This window comes from Rhodamnia argentea, chromosome 4 (assembly GCF_020921035.1).
Source record: "Rhodamnia argentea isolate NSW1041297 chromosome 4, ASM2092103v1, whole genome shotgun sequence".
In the NCBI taxonomy this organism is placed as follows: Eukaryota; Viridiplantae; Streptophyta; class Magnoliopsida; order Myrtales; family Myrtaceae; genus Rhodamnia; species Rhodamnia argentea.
In genome coordinates this window covers 6975715-6992127 of record NC_063153.1, presented here as the reverse complement: position 1 = coordinate 6992127, position 16413 = coordinate 6975715, and the positions used below count along the sequence as shown (strand labels likewise).

The window sequence follows — 16413 nt, the reverse complement described above, 5'->3', positions numbered from 1 at the left end:
TAATGAAAAGCGAGGGCCTTAATTCAATTCCGAAACTTCTTTTCCTTTACAAAACAGCAACAAAAAATTTACTGGGCGTGTAGCATATTCTGTTTTTCCATCGCTACCCCTCTCCTCCAAGTAAAGAACCTACTCTCCTTTTTTTTTTTTTTTTTTCGGCCACTTTCCATTTTTTTTTTTTTTGGGGCCTTCTTCTTTGGCCCCCTCTCGAGTTTACAGGTTTTCTTTATATCGCCAAGAAGAAAATCTCCACAGAGAAAATACAACAACAAGCAAGTTTTTACCCCCCAAAAAAAAAAAATTGTCCAAAAAGGGTAAAAAAGGAAAATTTAAAGAAGAGGGAAAAGAAAATTTCAATTTACATTGTTGCCGCGATTGTAGCCGTGATAAGACAAGTACCACTTGACGAACTTCTTCAACCCGGTTTGCAAGTCGGTCGTGGGCTTGTACCCGAGCTCCCGCCGGGCCGAGCTGATGTTCGCATGCGTGAACGGGACGTCGCCGTTCCCGGGCATGTCCACCACGTTCCGCTTCGCCTTCACCTTCAGGTGCCGCTCCAGGATGCTCACCAGCGTCGGGACCGTGACCGGGGACGTGTTCCCGAGGTTGAAGACCCGGTACGGGGCCGGGCCGGCCTTCTTGCCGCCGGACCCGGTGCTCTTGCCGGCGGTGTCGAGGGACCCGACGCAGCCCTTGACGATGTCGTCGATGTAGGTGAAGTCGCGGGCGAGGTCGACCTGGTTCTTGCCCCGGTAGATGGTGATGGGCTTGCCCTGGAGGATGTTGCGGGTGAAGGAGAAGTAGGCCATGTCGGGGCGGCCCCAGGGGCCGTAGACGGTGAAGAAGCGGAGGCCGGTGACGGAGAGGCCGTAGATGTGGTTGTACGTGTGGGTGATGGCCTCTCCGGCCTTCTTGGTGGCGGCGTAGAGGCTGGCGGGGCGGTCGGTGCGGTCGGCCTCGGAGAAGGGGCTCTTCTCGTTGAGGCCGTAGACGGAGGAGGAGGAGGCCCAGACGACGGCGGGCTGGGGGTTGGCCGACTTGCAGGCCTCAAGGAGGGTGACGAGGCCGGCGACGTTGCTGTGGACGTAGGACTGGGGGTTCTCCATGGCGTAGCGGACGCCGGCCTGCGCCGCGAGGTGCATCACGTGGGTGAAGGCGACGACATCGAAGAGCTTGGCGAGGAGGCGGGCGTCGTTGACGTCGCCCTCGACGATGAAGACGCCGCGGCCCTGGAGGAGGGACTTGCGGGCCTTCTTGAGGGACGGGTCGTAGTAGGTGTTGAAGTTATCGATGCCGACGACGCCGTCGCCGCGCTTCTTGAGGGCGAGGGAGACGTGGGTGCCGACGAAGCCGGCGGCGCCGGTGACGAGGACGGAGAAGCCGTCGGGGCGGTGGACCTGGGCGGAGTCGCGGACGCGCTTCTCCCACTGGATGCCGCCCCAGGAGGCGGTGAAGTACCGGTTGCCGGAGTCGATGAAGCTCTGGAAGCTGAGGTAGGAGGCGGTGAGGGCGACGAGGAAGAGGGCCCAAAGGAAGAGGGTGCTGGTGGAGGCGAAGCAGCGGTGGAACTGGCGGTTCACGGCGTGGCCGCGGTGGTCGATCTTGAACTTCCCGGGGGTGGACGGCAACAGCTCCTCCTGCAACGACGGCATTCTCTTCGCTGCCGCTCGATCTCGATCCGGGTTTGCTTGCTTTCCCGTCGTAAATATCAAAAAAGAAAAAGAAAAAGAAGAAGAAGATTCGATCTTCCTTTCTCCTGCGATGGCGATCTCTATCTTAGATGGGGGGTCTCTTCCTTTTCTTCCCTGATTTTCCTTTTCCTTCGATCTTCCACAGAAAGAAAATTTTCCTTTTGGTGTTGTTCTGGTTTTGGATTGGTGGAGAAGAAGAACAAGGAGAAGAAGATGCAGATGAGAGGGAAAATAAAAATTATTATATTTATATTTTCTTTTTTTTTCCTGCACCTGCTAAAGGGTGGGGAGTGAGAGGAGGGTTATATATAGTGGCGACCCACCCGGAAGCGACAAGCATACGCGTGAACGCGTTAAAGGACGGCCAGCTTGGATATATCAGAGATTGAGAGAGAAAGTATTAACTCAGACACGTAGAGATAGAGATAGAGAGAGAGACTGTACTGTGCAGTGGAAAATTGGACAATTTTTTTTTGACATTTTAGACAATAACAATATTTTTTGTTAATTAATCTTTGCAAGTGAAATCAGAGAATAATTTTGGGATATTTTTTTAAATTATTTATTTATTTATTTTGTGAAATGAACGCGCGCTTTATCTCGAAGAATTTTCTTCTCTCTCCTTCCCCCGTTTTCGCTTTCGAATCGACGAACTCGGTTTTTCTGTGTGATTGGGGACAACATAGTCTGAACGACCCCCGTGGTGTGCCCGCTTGAATTTGGTCCCGCGTACGTGCATTGCATGCTGCTGCTCATTCATAATGAGAAAATCGGTTCTTGAGTCGAGCCCCCTGCGAAACGAAGAAAAGGGGGGCTTTAAATGCACACATTGGCTTTTAATCAAAGATCAGTCGCGCGTCGATGGGAATTCATGGGGTTTGCGATTCGTCGAGTCGAGAAGCTTATCAAGATACAATCCCCCTATCCCGACCTTTCGTGTTCGGGGTTCCCCTTCGTATGCTCGCCGATTCGTACGATCGAATCGCGTGGTTCGTGTATGCGTGAAAACTTATTTATCTACGCATTTCATCTTAACTTACTGGATCGGATAACTCATTTCGATATAAAATTGCATTTGTCGTTTTTTTTTTTTTTTTTTGGAAGGGAGGGGGTGGGGGATGGGCATCATGGCCGTTGGGCGGGGGCCGTTCTTGATTGCCGGAGTGGGGAGGAGGGATGGATATGGTTTTTGGTTTTTGTGAGGAGTTTTTCCTTTTCTGTGGACAGGAAACGAAGCGATAGGGAGGGGAGGAAAGGATTAACCTCCTACCGGAAGAACCGGTCGCGACCGGGATCATTTATGGGGGAATGCTAAAAGGGGGAAGCAGCCGGCAAAGCCGGTGGAAACGGTGGGTTGGATGTGGGATCATCCGGGCCTCTTCGGGCCATGTGGGGGTTGTGAATGGGCGGTGCTCCTTAAATCGAACCCACCTCCTCCTCTCTCTCTCTCTCTCTCTCTAGATTTCCGTATCGTTTCTTTGACTGCTGCTAACAATTCAACTCTCTCTCTCTCTCTCTCACTAACTTTCTCTCTCCTTTAAGGCGCATTCATTTCATGAAAAGAAAAAATTGAAAATGAAATCGAACCGAACGGGATTTTTAGTTCAATTCATATTCAATTCAGAGCGACATTTGATCTAGTTCAAGCTTGCACGCTAATGATTCGGTTCGGTTCGATCTTCTGAAAAATCCGAATCGAACCGAGCTGAACTATTGACACCTCTCCCGGTGCAAACGATATTTAAAAAAAAAATGAATTTCAAATCCTCTGGATTTTCCATCTTGATGCCAGCTTGTGCATGGTGGCCGTGGAGGACGCTTTTTTCTTCATTGCCCTTTCATATTAATGGAAACCCCCCTCTTGTTGCGGATGGATTGGTTGGCATCTTTGCACTGGCACGTCTTCTGGAACACCCCCGTCTCTCTCTTTCTCTCTCTATCTCTAAAGCTAATTAGCTCCCTCTATTGGTAATATAATAATGAGATAGAGCAAGGCCTTCCTCCTCCTCCTCCTCCTCCGCTATTCAATTATGGGTTACTTCTTAGAAGGTTCTTCGACGTGTCGATTGATCGATTTCGCGGCCACTAAAGCGAATGTACGCCGGAGATGGGCCGGGGGCGATCGACGGAACCTTCCCTCGTCTGCCCACAATTAGGAACTTGCTAATTAAGGGGTTGGTTCATTTTGCTCGTGGGACGCGATTGGAGAAAGTTTTTCGACCGTCGAGTTTAGTAATCGAAAATAAGTAAAGTTGCTATTTGGGTCGTCGATTATTGGATTAAGATGGTTGCTGCGAGTAAGACCCCGAGAAATGACAGCACATGTTCTTGCTATAGATAGAAAAGAGATTACTTCGAAGTGTGATGCATCATTCCGTCGGCTCCTTTTCTCTTTTTTATGCGCTTTTTTTTTTTTTTTTATCTTCACCAATTTTTTTCCTTTATCCTTTTTCCTTTCGTGATTGCTTTTTTTTTCTTTTCCTTTTTCTCTTTTGCTTTCTTTTTCCAAACCATTCGTATCAATATACGACATCGACATTTTCTAAATCATGATCTCACGTATTTTTTTTAATGCGATTGAGGAGTTTCGACACTTGTAATTGAACATGGTGGAAATACATATAAAAAAAAACCTTATAGGTTAAAAAAGCTATTTATCCATATTACTACAGAGAACACAAGTACAATTAACTAGGTAAAATTTTCAAAAATTAACGGTTTAGGACAAGCGGGATAGGTTCGTGGCAAAAAGGCTATCCAATTTTAATAAGACCCTCAACGCCAAATCGACGTATGTCGTTCTGTGGAGTACTAATAAAGATTAGATGGTCCAAAGACAATCCATACTTCTCTCTATTTACAAGAGAGTCCATGAAATAAATTTCATATTTGTCAATTTCGCACGGAATATCTTTTTAAACGCCTTCATTATTAATTAAACGACTTCTCCAACTCCGGCAACGACACGCGAATCAACACCGTCAACATGCTTGCGTTGGAGCTAGGGAATAGATATCGGCCTCTCGAGCTAATTTTCGAGGAAAATGATGTACCTTGTCTTTCAGCTTTGGAAGTTCTATCGATAAAAATGCGAGAACAAAAATTGTAGACATCGCCATCGCAGAAAGACGCATCGTCATCTGGCAAGCTGGTGCAATGGATGTCTATTTCGTGGGGTTGAAAGTTCAAACAGGGAAGAGGCCAAAGAGAGAAAAGTTCAAAGTGGGATTGGAAGGTCGTGCCGACATCTTCATAGGATTCTCTGAGATGCCCGTGCTTGGAGAATAGTTAGTCCGCGATTCGGCTTTCTAGATAAACTCTTCGAATGGGAGGGTCAGATCGAATCATAAATGATCCAACTCAAATAAACCTATTTAATCCGTTTATGATCCATTTGATGCAATGCATATATAATGACACACATCCAATCCGACCCACGTTCTTAAAATACTTACATATTTAATTCAATCTAGGAAAACTGATTTTCAAATTGAGGTAAGAGTGCAGAGTGAGCAAGTAAGCGTGAGATCAAGTGAGGGCGAGAGAGAATGAAGAAAGAATTGTATATGTGAGTTGCGTTTAAATAAAGTTCTATTATCGTGAGATAGAATACTTATGTTTTTTTTTTGGTAGAATGAGATAGAATAATTTGAAGATTAAGAATATTAGGATGCGAATCTATCCCGAAGCTTGCTGGGGATAGATAGTAAAGAGTACAATCGTGCCGAGTTTATCTTTTCCCTTCGCTATCAAAGGGTTCGCCATTTTATGGACGATTGTTAACCATGCTCGATACGGAAAATGTTTTCACTTTCGATATATCAATTAAAAAGATCAAATGAGTAGCTATAAATATGTTTAAAGCGTTAATCACTCAACCTCCACATGCTTATGATCTTCATCAAAGACAAAATTGTCATCTAATCCAGACAAAAAAACAAAAGGATAAAGAAAAAAAAGCAGAGACGATTCCCATCTACTGGAGACGAAATTTCTCTGAAACGGTGGACCGACACAATTAAAAAACGAGCGGAGATTGATTTATTTATTTAACTAATCATGCCACGTCCTGTTCCCAAATTAAAAAAAAAAAACAAAGGGGAGAAATTGGAGGAGTCTGGAATGGAATGAATCACGTTAAAAAAAAAGTCAAACGCGACGAAATTTCTTGAACGCAGAATCGCAGACAACGAGGAACCTTTGAAAACGACAGGTTATCAGAAAGTTCAACGATCCTATCTGTCCCAAAAGGGCAAAAAAAAAAAAAAACTATTTCACGACGAAACAAATAATCCTTAAACCATAAATAAATATGATTTTTTCTTTAATCAGTCGAAATCACATGGGTGCACGACTCCGTACCCCAAGAATATAAATAAAAAACTTTTTAAATTTCGGAATGCGTTAATTAAGATTAGTAATCTTATTCACGATAGCCGACCCGACCGTTTGGGTCATGTTTATGTCGATCTCGGAGTCCGGATCAAGCAAGCGCACACGTGTTGTGTTTTGGGTCGGGTATCGTGAAAGACGATCCCGACTCAACCTGTTGACCCCCCTAAATTGATTATCTAAAAACCAGAAGCAAAAAAGAAAAATGAGCTTCATTTCCATCCATAAATGGCAAAAAAGAAAAAACTTGGCTGCTTCAAAATCTAGCTTCGATTCCATCTCAAATCAACGTGTTAGTTAGTCCTTCATCTTATTAATTTAATTTTTCCATATGGGGTTTTTTCTTTTTTCTATATATTTCATCGATCACAATTGCATTCGAGCAAACCTTCTAATTATGCAATCCTCGTTTTTTTTTTTTATAAATATTTTAGCAGATGAATCATTTGTCTGAAGAGGCACTTAGCATATATGTCATGTTTAAATCTTGGTCAAAATTCTCAAATTATTAATTAATTTAGTGTGAACGCACCTATTATTTGAAAAATGAAAAAAAAAATAATTCCACTTGTCAAATCTATGACTACCTTTATCCCTAATATGGACAAAATCTAGTTCATTGAACCATTGTGCCGTCGAACGACCTGTTAAAATTCTAAACTCAATCACTATTCTACAGAGGAAAAAAGTGGAGGACATACTTTTTCAATAGATTTCATCGATAGGAGAGCCAACACCAAAACGACAGTGTTTGGGCTATTGGTTGGGCCAGCAGAACACTTGGGCCGGCCCATCATCTGAATGTATCGGAAAAATGGTGCGGCCCATGACAGCCCATGTGTTGGCCCAACTAACATAAAATAATACCCGAATGGAAACAAGACAAAGCAAGGAAACCGGGCGCTTCTGTGATCTCGGATGACATCCCCGGTTGGTCACGCGTGTAACTCCTTGATTTTTTTTTGCTTTTGGTAAGTGTGCTAAAAGTCCAAAAAACTATCGTGAAACTATAGTTGAGTCATGAAACTTTCAAAGAATGTAATTGTCGTGACCTAAAAATCTGGTTTCTAGGCTAATGGATTACTAAGTTAATTAGATCAATTAACCTAGTATGAGCTCTCCCAAGCTCTATCAACCACCAAATTGCAACTTAAGGTTCAATTTCATGCAAAAATTTTATATTTGGGGTCGTCAATAATTATTTTATGGTAGGTTGATTAGACACCTAAATAAAGTATCGGGAGAAATACTTTATTCCTACGAACTAGAGATTCATTGAATTCGGGGACTTGGTTATTCTAATATTTCTATTAAATACCCTTTCGGTACCTTTCATTTCAATAAAAAACATTTAAGTAGACAGCTTGCATTAATTTTAATCTAAAGTCCTAACATGTGAGGTGATCATGCAGGTGCGTAGACATTATTTAACACCTAATAATCGAAGTGTTAAATAAATTGCAAGGGTAAGGAAAAGGGAACATACCTGGATGCTGCAGCCTAAATCCTAACGCTTATCTCTCAAGCATAAGAATTAGTCTAATGCAACATTTTTTTTAATGATTTTTGCCTATTTAAATGAAGAATGCAAATGAAATAAAATGCGTATGCAATCTTAGACTAAATGACATGGAATGGGATGCAAGACATTTATTTAAATGACCTAATTCTAATGACGTGCGAAAATGAGGCTAATTAGAATGACAATGCAATTCTAATTAAATGACATGCAAATTGACTAAATTAACCTAGTCTAAATGGCATGCGAAAATGTTATGAATTTAACCTAAGTGACATGCAACATTAGGCTAAATGGCTTAAACATGTAAACTAGATTAATGAATCTAGACATGCCAACTATGCGAATGAACCTAGACATGACACTAAATGACATGCAAATGCGATAAGGCAAAGTTCATGATATGACAAACGACATGGCATACATGCGAATGATATGGCATAATGACGTGACAAATGACATGAACAAAATATGACATGGCAATTACACATTTTAACCTACATGACGTGCATATAAATAAGATGCGTGGCATGGAATATTCTAAACTATATGCAATGCATATGAATGAGATATTTTGGTATTTTGACTGAATTTTTGGATTTAACTATTCATGAAGTTAAAACTATGCTAAATGGGATTATCCTAAATGTCTAGGAAATAATTTGAATTAAACCCTAAAATTATGAAATCTTTCATCCTAAATCTAAAAGTTTTCAGATATGATATCCTATCTAAATGAAGATGCAATCCTAATTACATGAGGATATTTAAAATGCACCTAATCAATTAATTATATATGATTTCTAACAAATCACATCTTTCTAAATGAATGCCTATCCTATGAGATAAGATTTCTATAAAATCTTATCTATCTCAAGCAACTGAATTTTCGAGACAAGATTTCTAATAAATCTTATCTTTCTAAATCTTTTTTTTTTAATTTTCAAGTAAGTAAACAAATCAATCAAATATGCAATTAAAGATATGCATGATTATGAAAATATTATTTGATTCAAATTTGGTAACAAATTGAATCGATGAATCAAATCTCGTGATTAAGATTAGATATCTTGATTTTCGCGCCATCAAGACAAATCTCGGGATTGAGATTACTCTGAACTTGCACGTTGTCCGTAGGGAATTAAATCCCTAATTTGAATCGATTTTCTAATCTAACGAAAAATATGCTTGAAGATATGATTGATTCAAAAATAAGCAATAATATCATAAAATCAAAATTAGATAAGATTTTACCTAATCTTTAATGCTCGCCGAATTATTTCCCGTTTTGAATCGGGATTGGACCGGTGGACTTGCGGATCAGGATTGGCGCGGATCGCTCGCCGACTGATTGCTCCTCGGACTCACTTGTTCATGGACAAGGCTTCGAATTGCTCTCGGTTTGAGTCACGACCAATGCTGGCTGTGAAGCTTCACAAGTTGGACATTGTGGTTTGGCTTGGTCCTGGCTTCGGTGGACGACCGGAATGGGTTTACGGATCATCAAAATCACTGCCTTCTGCATCTATTGCCTCTCTTGGAAAAGTGGGTGGACTAATGGCGGCGTTAGGCGTATCCATCAGAGAGCACATTTGTGCATGGATGACCTGTGCATGAATCCTGGGGAGAGAGAGAGAGAAATCATATCAGTGAAATTGCAAGATGATATTTTCACCTCCTCTTTCAACGTGTCCCTCCCTTATGAAGTCCACGCCCAGAGATGTGCCAATGATTTGGTGAAGGTCAAAAAAATCTGTACTGGAGGAACGAAAGTGGACTGGACCCACCCAATGAAGTTGCTAGTTTGAACTAGATGGTTCGTCGAGGTTCGCCTGGACTCGTCAAGGAAGGCTTGGCTCAGTGGGGAACGACGGACGACGGCTCGGGATCGATGGCATCGAATCAGCGGCAATAATGGTGGCTATAGCATTGGACTTGCGCTTGGCGCGGCGTCGTCTGGTCTGCAGACACCACGTGAGGGATCGGTGGCGGCGGCAGCAGCAGAAGACCAAAGGAAGATCCTTTCTGGGAGGGTTGGCACAGCAAATGATCAAAACAGAAGAAGGGAAAACGAAAAACAAACGAAGAAAGGAAAACTTCCTGTGCTCTCCTTTGTGTTACGTGAATATGGTGAAGTCTCCCTCAATGCCCACTCTATTCTCTCTCTGGCCGAATGGTCGATGAAAATGGCCTCAATCGCTCCTAGGATCACTCCCGTCAGTTTGCCCAGATCACTTTTCATATCTCACAGTTTCGGATTTCTTCCCTGAAAAATCGCGAGGAATTACGCCAAATAAAATAAAATAAAATCTTAGTATAATTGGCCAATTGATTCCCATAATCTGTCCAAGTTAGAAAAACCCCACGGACGCAATTTCGACCATATAAACGATTAAAAGTACTCGGCCTGGACATTCAATGTATGGGCTTTAATTTGTCAGAATAAACTCAAACACCTCCATCGCTTAAACCCGTCTACCGCAGGCCCAAATTAAAATGCAAATGCTATGCGTGAATGATAAAATTAAATATGAATGATGAACTAATTATCTTTGGTAGGAACTAAAAAATAATCCCTTTTTTTCATGCAAATTAACGATTGAAAATTTTAATCAAAATTTAGGTGTCAACATGAATCAAGTCTTAAAGCTTGTCAAATCAATGAAATCAAGTTGTTCCATTGATTGCAATTTTTTTGAAAGTTTTAAGATTTGATTGTACTTTCGTAACAAGTTTTGAGACTTGATTGCACTTTTGTAATAAATTTTAGGACTCGATTGTACCTTTGAAAGTTTTAGGACTTTATTGCACTTTCGTGGTGGTCTTAGGATTTTCAGTGCACTTATCTCTGTTTTCTTTAACTCTTGTAAAAATGTCGTAACACACGAGAAGTTAAAAGAACTACGACCAATGTATAATTACTCTATTTCGACGATTATTAGGGGGTTTGTGATCCATTCGTAAATGATACTTTTTTTTTTGGGGTCGAAAATTCTGAAAGGATACTTAAAACACGGGAGAAATATACCAAAACTGCAAAGAAGGAAAACAGTGGACGAGCAGCCGAAAAAAGCACAAAAAATTAGGTACTTGATTTGACACTATTCAAATTGGGGTGCAAAATATTTTTGTTGACAACGCTGCTCTTATAAGTTGTCTTCGATCTTAAATTTCTGCAACCCAAGGCAAACACTATATTTTCAGACAATAGCTACGATGTATCGAAAAGACACACTTACAATAAAATTAATGGTGGAATATTAATTTTTTTGGGGGTGAAATTTATTAGAAACAAACAGAAAAGGGGGTCAATGTGGAGTTCATTCTCTTTCTCCAAAAAACCTAAATCATTACATAGTTAGAGCTCAAGTATCAATTCGGACGTAGGTTTTTAATGACATAAAAGTGGATATTGCATATAGCGAAAATACAACAAGTTCATTTGGATTATAAAAGGAAAGGATATCCTTTCCTAGTAAATTACCACATAAGTTATAAATATATTATAATTGTGCCAATTTGGTCCTAATTTTTTTTTATCAATTGAGACATAAATATTTTACAATTGTGCCTAATCAGTCCATTTGACCCGCTTGTGCTGATGATGTATTGCTGGCCTTGACGTGAAAATTTTTAATAATATTTTATGTTTTTTAATTTTTTATATATTTTTTAAATAATTTCGAGTAATATTTGGTTGGCCAAATGGACTGAATTGACACAATTGCAATAGGTTTAAGTCTCAATTGACAAAAAAAAAAAGATTTAAGATTTAATTGGCACAATTGTAATATGTTTAGGACTTTTTTGGGTAATTCTTCCCATCCTTTCCTTTTCCTATTTTTTGATAAATAAATTTATAGATTTTACTAAAAAGTTGCTTAATGTCATTTGAATAAAATGCCCCAACATTCAACCGGAAAAGAAAAAGCGAACGAAATGTGAAAAAATAAACTGTCCCCATTATTATTATTATTATTATTATTATCATCATTTGCAAATAGTATTAAATCATGTTCTTTCGAGGCATTGGTGGCCCTAGCAAGCGCAGCGGTGCTGATATAAGGAGGGATCTCGCAGCCCATAAATAGAATTGCATTTCTGTTTCTTGATACCTCGTCAACTGTTTACTGTATATCTATTTTACTTTCAAGAATGATCTGCAAATTTCCAACGTTCTAACATGAAATTACCAAAAAAAATCCTTACTCTCTATTGCAATTTTGGTAATCCGATCTTGAACACGTTTTTTTAGCCAATTGAGCTCTAAACATTTTGCGGTTATGCCGATTTAGTCCATTTGGCCAAAATTGACTGGAAATCGCCGATGTGGACGCCAGCCGTCTTATGTGGCGAGGCCGGGAGCCGAGGTGGATAATCTTTAGTAATATTCTAGTATTCCTAGAATTTTTCTTTCTTTTATTAATTTTTATTTTCTTTATTTTTTCCTTAACTATCGCCAGCGAGGGCCCCACGATGCTCGTCGGTTACTTTAAAGAGAAAAAAAAATTGAAAATTTATTATCAATATTTTTCAAATTAGCCCCGGCCTTGTCACATATGATGATCGGTGCCCATGTCGGCGATTTTCGGGCAAAATTGACTGGTTGAACTAAATTGACATAAATACAAATTGTTAAAATTCAATCGGTGAAAAAAATAATTTAGCACTAAATTGACACAAATATAATAAATTTAAGATTTTTTCACGTTATAAGTTATAACTATGATAAGATGGTACCAAGAGGTGCACAGATGGTATCAAGAGGTGCGCACATACACGCAGTTTTCAAACTATTACATGGTCGATCATATTCTCAACAAAGAAAAATGCTTAGGATACAAGACAACGACACCTTCAAACATCCAACTTTAGTACATCACGCGAAATTGGACCCAACTTCTACACTCTTTTAAACACAAATCTCTAGCCCTGAAGTGGAAAAAACACACATAGTTAAAGCATTATATATGCTGAAACTTATCGTCCGGTTCAGTTTCCATCCCCACTCCCATATCCTCCTCCGTATCCACCTCCTTCCCCGTAGCCCGATCCGCCGCCTCTTCCAGATCCCCCGCCATATCCTCCGCCATGTCCAGAGCCCGAGCCCGACCCGGCCCTGGACCCTGCGTAAGACCCGGCATACGATCCCGCTTCCGAGCCTGCCCCGGAACCTGCCCTAGACCCGGCATGTGACCCAGCATACGAGCCTGCTTCTGAGCTCGACCCCGAACCCGAGCCAGAACCGGAGCCGGAGCCGGACCATGAGCCAGAGCTAGAGCCGGAGCCAGACCCGGAGCCGGAGCCGGATCCGGATCCGCCGCCACCTCCTAAGCCAAGGCCTATCCCGGCTCCAATGCCGACCCCTATGCCTCCAAGATCCACACCCAAGTCCTTTCTCGCTGCTCTGCCAGCGCAAACATCAGCGACCGAAGTTGCGAGGAGAAGAAGAGCCGTGACCATGGCTAGTTTCGGAGCTGCCATTATTGGATTCTTTCGAAACTTTAGAAGGCTATCACTCCAACAACCATATGCGGACAATGATAACGATGAGTACTATCTCTATTATGGTATAGACCGAGGTTGCAGTGGGTTTTTGCCTTGGAGGTGAAAACAACAAACGCATGCTGCCCATTTATAGCGGCTCCTTAGGTCAAGACTCTTTGACTCGCGTGAAGAAGACAAGTGGACGATGACGTTGGAGATACGATGATTGATGATTTTGGGAAAGTGGGGCTGGTGAGGTGGCTCCTTTTGGGAGGTTTTTGGTCGAATGTGGTCTCGTTTTTGTGGCTGAGAGCTCGAGCCGAAACAAAGGATGAGGAGACGAGGGAACCGCGCGACATGTGGCTTTTGATCCAAACCGATCCATTTGATCTCCACTAATTAGGATAGTGGGTGGGGTTGACTTTGTTAATTCGCTAGTGCGGTTTGCTCATCTTTACGTGGGGCTCGGATCGGGTCGGCTCGAGATCGTGGGCCATCCGTGGTCGAGGGCTCGGATTGATCTTGATTCAAGGTCGATCGAGGCCGGCAGTGGTCATAGTCGCGCTGTTTCGTAGTTGGTAGCCGTCACCGACCCTCGAGCCGAGGAGTTGGGCAACATGGGAGGGCCCAAAACACGGACGGAGTGTCGTAGAGGCTTGGTGCCATAGATATAGAGCTTGGACGCCGACCACGAGGTCCTGGGAAACGTCGAAGACAATACGTTGGCGGCGACCGTCGTGGTGGTATTGATACCTAAATTTTGATTTTTTCATAAAACGAGAATCAGTCAAAATTCTTGCAAAAATTTAATCCTCATGCTCTGCATATTTATTTTGTGGCGGTCATGCATGTCACTTGCATTTAAGATGAGTCAATTGAGCTTAATTTGACGAGCGATTGGACGAAACTCAGTCTAAAATTTTTGACTAAGGCAATGGGGTGTGCCGAATTTATTAAAGCTAATTGGACCTAATTTCCGATTCAAATCAGCCTGCTTTGGTTAATTAATTATGAAAGGGCCTTAGTTTATTATTCACGATAGTTAATTAAGGTCCGAACTAAGTTTGAGATGATTCCAAAAGACATGAAAATTTGGCCGTGCATCATCTTCATCCTAGTTGGCCGAATTTGATAAGAGACCTAGGAGGGGTAGGGCTCTTTTGAGGTTCAAATAATTAACGAGTTTTAATAATTTCAGAAACTTGTCTTGGTTGGAGTTTTGCTAGATGCGGGAACTCATGATCTAAGAGCTCACATTTAATCCTACCTAAGTTAGGTTAGCTAATCTAACGGTCCTGATTAGTTCCTACTCCCACTAGGATTAGTCAATCGAGTTCTATATAAGGAAGCTATCACACTCACGCGCGGGGGAGGAAAATTTTTTTGCATCAAGAGAGAGCTTTGAGAGCAGAAAATTCAGAGGAGTCTCGTGGGTTGCCGAAGGCACCTAAATAGAACGGTTTTTCCGTTTGTGTCATCGGCCGCCCTTCTTTTCTGTCACTGATTGGGCATCCCAATTGAGCCACCAACCAGGCGTGTTTGGAGTTGCTGTCCAAGCTATTTTCAGCTTTGTTCGTGTGCAAATTCAGCCCCTACTCAGTGCAGAATTCGCCGCTGTTCGGAAGTTAATTGTGCTGCTATCCAGAGGAGTTTCCGCATCGAATCAGTCCAAGTTTTGCGCTACGAGTCAAGGTAACTTCGAGCACAATTGATGAGTACTTCAAGCATGTTTTCTGTGTAATTTGATTGCTGTTTCAATCATGTTTCTGCATTATATACATCCTGTTTGGTCTGAAAATACTCGTTTTTTGCTTGCTCTATAATCATCAACTTGTCAAGATCTTTGCGGAAGCTAAAAGGTGTTTTTTTTTTGTCTTCTTAGTTACTGATTTGCATGCATTCGATGCTGTTTTTATGCTGTTATACACTATTCGCACGATTTTTCTATCCAATTCAAGTCATCTTTGCACGTTTCATTACTTCTAATCATGCAAATCTGAATGCGAGCGCAAAGGTGAGTATTTTGTGTTCTTTTACGCCGTTTTACATGGATTGAAGGTTGTTTATTGAGTAAACATAGAAAACCTTTTTTTTCTTATTCAAGAAAAGTCAGAATGCTCTTTGCGCATCAAGAACTGAAAATCAAACTTTTCGGAAGTGAATTTTTTCATACTCATTCATTAATTTGGTTGAATTGTCACACTCTTGGGAATTGATTAAGTTTAAAGGGAAATTTATCCTTTCTCAAAGTAAATCAAGCACTTTCAAGATCAAATTTAACTAGGTCAAAATTTGAGGATTTTATCAAATTAAGAATTGAATTTTCGGCATACTCACTCTCTTGGCTGAATTGCATATAGATGGATGAGCATTGTTTTGATTTTTATCCCAATTGGTTGATTTGATATTATCCATTGATTGTTCAATCTTATCTCATGTAAATTAGATAATGATCATGCGAATTGGGCTCTATCTAATCTCTAGGAATTTTTGAATCAGATAGTATTTAACGTGTGGATAATCCTCGCTTTGAATTATGATCCATGGTTGGTTGATTTATCTAATCCTTACCTTATCTCAATGTTATTTGATGCTATCTTGTATCGTAGATAAGGATCGGTGCTTAATTGGATAATGTTTGGTTGTTGTGGATAGACTTTTGATTCCAATGATTATCTTTAACATGTGAATCGGTTGAGATGATTATTTGATCTTATCTCTGGTAAATTTTCTGAAAGCATTTGATTAGAGATAATATTTGCATTCGACTGGATAATTATCCCATTTTTTGAGAATTATTTGAAATTAAAATTTCAAATCCCAAAGATAATTTCTCAAATTAAAAGTGGATCAATTTTTTTAGATGAGTGAATGTTGATCCTAATGCCATATTTTTGGCCACCCCTCTCATATTTTCAAAATATCCAACATAAATTGACTCATTTTTATTTTATTTTTGTCATGCTGTTTGTTTTTGATTTGTTATAAAATTTGCACATTTTTAAACAAGCATGCCCATAATATATGTTCCCCTATGTGGCTAGACCTGTCGGAAAAATAAATCACACGCCTTAGCCACGATCTCGTGGAATGGGATGGTGATTTAATATAGAAATTCATATTCCGCCCTTTGGCAAAATGGATGTTTTTCTATACACATATCTGCATACTGGTTTGAATCTTGAGGATGTAGCGGATAAAATCTCGCTTTAGCCCGGATCTTTGGGAATGAGAGGATTTTCGGAAAAATTAAAAATTAAAAGGTATATTATGGGCATTTTTATTTATTTTTGTTCAGATTTTTGATTGCTTTTGAATGTTTTC

The 16413-nt window shown here is 40.8% G+C and overlaps 2 protein-coding genes across 3 annotated transcripts; both read right to left on the bottom strand.

Annotated features, from left to right (window-relative positions):
* Positions 1 to 1713, bottom strand: LOC115736197 (UDP-glucuronate 4-epimerase 1). Its single transcript, XM_048277756.1, has 2 exons — positions 250 to 1713; positions 1 to 204 (listed from the first exon to the last, which is right to left on the bottom strand). Exon 1 carries the CDS (start codon positions 1650 to 1652, stop codon positions 354 to 356), a length of 1299 nt encoding a protein of 432 aa, XP_048133713.1. The 5' UTR covers positions 1653 to 1713; the 3' UTR covers positions 1 to 204; positions 250 to 353.
* Positions 1714 to 12561: 10848 nt separating this feature from the next.
* Positions 12562 to 13309, bottom strand: LOC115736229 (glycine-rich cell wall structural protein-like). 2 transcript variants are annotated; one of them, XM_048277680.1, is made up of 2 exons: positions 12703 to 13309; positions 12562 to 12666 (listed from the first exon to the last, which is right to left on the bottom strand). In XM_048277680.1, exons 1-2 carry the CDS (start codon positions 13084 to 13086, stop codon positions 12595 to 12597), a joined length of 456 nt encoding a protein of 151 aa, XP_048133637.1. In that variant the 5' UTR covers positions 13087 to 13309; the 3' UTR covers positions 12562 to 12594. The 2 variants fall into 2 exon arrangements, with proteins under 2 accessions (XP_048133637.1, XP_030523671.1); XM_030667811.2 differs by having other exon boundaries at positions 12562 to 13307.
* Positions 13310 to 16413: the final 3104 nt, after the last annotated feature.